Source organism: Myotis davidii, unplaced genomic scaffold (genome assembly GCF_000327345.1).
Source record: "Myotis davidii unplaced genomic scaffold, ASM32734v1 scaffold456, whole genome shotgun sequence".
Classification (NCBI taxonomy): domain Eukaryota; kingdom Metazoa; phylum Chordata; class Mammalia; order Chiroptera; family Vespertilionidae; genus Myotis; species Myotis davidii.
In genome coordinates, this window is record NW_006287375.1 from 897,964 (window position 1) to 901,050 (window position 3,087).

General features: G+C 51.9%; 1 protein-coding gene across 1 annotated transcript in view; it reads right to left on the reverse strand.

Annotated features, from left to right (window-relative positions):
* SLC22A5 (solute carrier family 22 (organic cation/carnitine transporter), member 5) overlaps positions 1-3,081 on the reverse strand; it is a 25,900-nt gene extending 22,819 nt beyond the window's left edge. The window contains 2 exon segments of the mRNA XM_006759156.1: positions 2,659-2,856; positions 2,859-3,081. Coding sequence (XP_006759219.1) covers positions 2,659-2,856; positions 2,859-3,050 — 390 coding nt within the window. The 5' untranslated portion in view covers positions 3,051-3,081.
* Between the last annotated feature and the right edge of the window lie 6 nt (positions 3,082-3,087).

Sequence of the window (3,087 nt, forward strand, 5' to 3'; positions counted from 1 at the left end):
TCATCGATGTTTCTAACTCTCTATCTCTCTCTCCCTTCCTCTCTGTAAAAAGTCAATAAAATATATTAAAAAAAAAAAAAAAGAAGCACTCGGGGATTGGAGCAGCACAGCAAGGTGGGGTGGCCGACTCTCCAACTCCGGGGATGACTGAGGGGCCAGCCTAGAAGCACGTGGACCACCAAACTGTTCCTGAAACGTGGGAGAGCAATCTCATTTCACAGTGTCCCCTTCATTCTGCCAATCCCAATCCCTTGTCACATGCCCCAGTCCCTGGGATGGGAGATTACATTTCCTTTTTTTTTTTTTTTTAAAGTATATTTCATTGATTTTCACAGGAAGGGAGAGGGATAGAGAGCCAGAAACATCAATGAGAGAGAAACATCGATCAGCTGCCTCCTGCACACCCCCCACTGGGGACGTGCCCGCAACCAAGGCACATGCCCCTGACCGGAATCGAACCCGGGACCCTTGAGTCCGCAAGCCGACGCTCTATCCACTGAGCCAAACCGGTTCTGGCTACATTTCCTTTAAAAATATTTCAGTCAATGCTTTTCAACCACTCTCAAATTTCCCTGCTATGAATTAAACTATCCGTTTCTTCCTCAATTCTCAAACTTTAGAAAATAGTTCTTAAGTTATCCATTAATCCATTCAACAACAATTTTCCTGCATACCCACACTCTGTATCCAGCATCATGTTAGGACCTGCAGGAGAAGCAAAGATGTAAATCCAACACCAACTTTAGTACTTACACATACACGCTTTAATTTCAAAAGAGGCAACAATCACACAGGAGACCTGAAGTTTTCATCTTCTGTTGAAAAAAAACGACTAAGAATTCAGTATCAGTGGACTCTGCATATGATGTGGGGGAGAGGGCAGACCTGGGGACTAGCTGCAGTGGTCAGCACGCCAGGTCTGAGTGGAAAAGAAAATGGGCCTTAGAAAAATGGGTCAGAACGTTAATGCAACAGCTTGAGGAACAAGCAGCTCTGAATGTCAAGTCAGGCATTCCAGCATCTCCAAACAAAGGGCTAAGTAAGGTATTAATTTGGCCTCCCAGCAAAGACTGACAACCTGTCAGTAGGTGAAAGGGCACACAGCTCTTATGAAACTGCTAAGACAGTAAAATACGTAGGCTAAATATAAAAATGAAAAAGCTGACACTGGTAGGAACTTAAGCTAAGGACCCCTCTGGCAGGAGCTCATCAGGACCACCACCGCTCTCAGCCCAGGGCAGGATGAAGGCAATAAAACAAGAGCAGATGACGAGAGAAAGTCAAGGGACACGAGGGGTCCGGGTAAAATCCAGAGGTGCCAGGAGCTTCTTCTGACTTCCCCCTTCCATGAGGAGCTAGCAGCAGACTTTGTAGGGACTCCTGTATAGAGGAGATGGACAGTCTCTGCTTTCACACTCTCACTGGCTTCCAGGCAGGTGACGGACTTGCTTGCGAGGCTAGGGCTGAGGATCTGTGATGTCAGAAAGTTGTGATTCTCCCTGGAATCTTAGGCCACAAAGCACAGCCAGCTACCTCCATTAGTCTCTCTTGTCAACACCTCAGGACACTAGAATGATGCCATGTCACTAGTTTTGAGATCCCAGTGGGGATCCCCTTCAGCCCTCCCCTGCCCCTCTGAACTCTGCCTTCCTTCTAGGCCGTTTCTTGCTGTTTCAGACTTTGCATCTGCCGACCTGAACACCCCAGACTCACCGAGAGGCCTCCTCTTTCGGGAAGCCGTCCCTAATCTGCAAATCCCTGACCCTGCAGTCCTGGTGCCCATCAAGGAGGGCTCTCTCACTGCCCTGCTTGCTTAGTTGTGCTGAGACTCCAAGCAGTTAGCGCCGGTGTCTTAGGAAGATGCAAAGCACATCCACACTCATCCATTAACATCATGTTATACATTCAGTTCTAGTGACGCGGGGGTCGCCAGGGGACGGACAAAGCCACCCAGAACAAAACCCCAGGGGGCTGGGGAATGAGACAGACAGGTTTCTCCCCCACTGCCTAGGAACGACAGCTGTATGCTTTGTGACAACATTTCTGGGCAACAAGTCACTGTGAAGAGATCTTCAGATGCATGGATCCTAACAGGTTGATAACCAACTATCAGCAAAAAGTAAACAGTTCCTTAGAGGGCATGCTCAGACTGTCATTTTGGGGTGAGGGTGGGTAGCAAGAAACAGTTTCATACACATAAAACTTCCCTTAACTTTAAAAGTTCGGGAAAGAAAGGGAGCATTTTGATGCCAAGAGAATGGCAGAAAAACGGCGACGGACCCGTGTCCCAAGCCCTGGATCTGCTCCTCCACACTCTCATCCCAACTAGAGGAGGCCTTTGACCACTCAGGGCCTTAGAGCACCTCGTGCGGCCCGGGCCACCAGGGCCTTCTTGGCTCCCTCCCCAAGCTGGCCGTGAGGACAGATGGACCGTTTGACACTCTGCTGTGAGAGGGCGTCCCTGGCTGGAAGTCACCGCGCAAAGCGTTCCCAAGCCACCCGGCCGGAGGATGGATGATCATCACCAGCGCGCAGTGGGATGGGCTAATAGGAGTGACAACAGCGCGCACTTTGCCCAGATGAAGTGCGTGAGTTCAAAGACTGCGAAGGACCTCCCCACACCCCGGCCCTCGGTCCAAGCGCGGGGCTGGAACCCACCTCGGTCACGATGGTGGACAGGTAGACGTCCTGGCTGAACTCCCAGCCATCCAGGCAGTCCTCCTGCTCCAGCTGCTCCAGGTCCACGTCGCGCCCCGGCTCCAGCCCGAGCGCCGAGAAGTTGGCGATTAGGTTCTTGCTATTTATCACTTTAAATATTTCCTGCCACTCTCTTCTGGCCTGCATGGTTTCTGTTGAGAAATCAGCCAGGCGCTGCTCAGGTTCGCGGAGTCGGGCACCCGGCAGCGGTGCTCGGGGGTCGCAGTCAGGAACACGGCGGACATGCCGTTGAAGCCGTTGGGGATGATGCTGGCGCTGAGCAGGAAGAAGATGAGGCGCTGGAAGGGCCCCCACTCGCCCAGGAAGGCGGTCACCTCGTCGTAGTCCCGCATGCCACACTCAGCAGCCCGGGGCGCGCGGCGCGGGGTC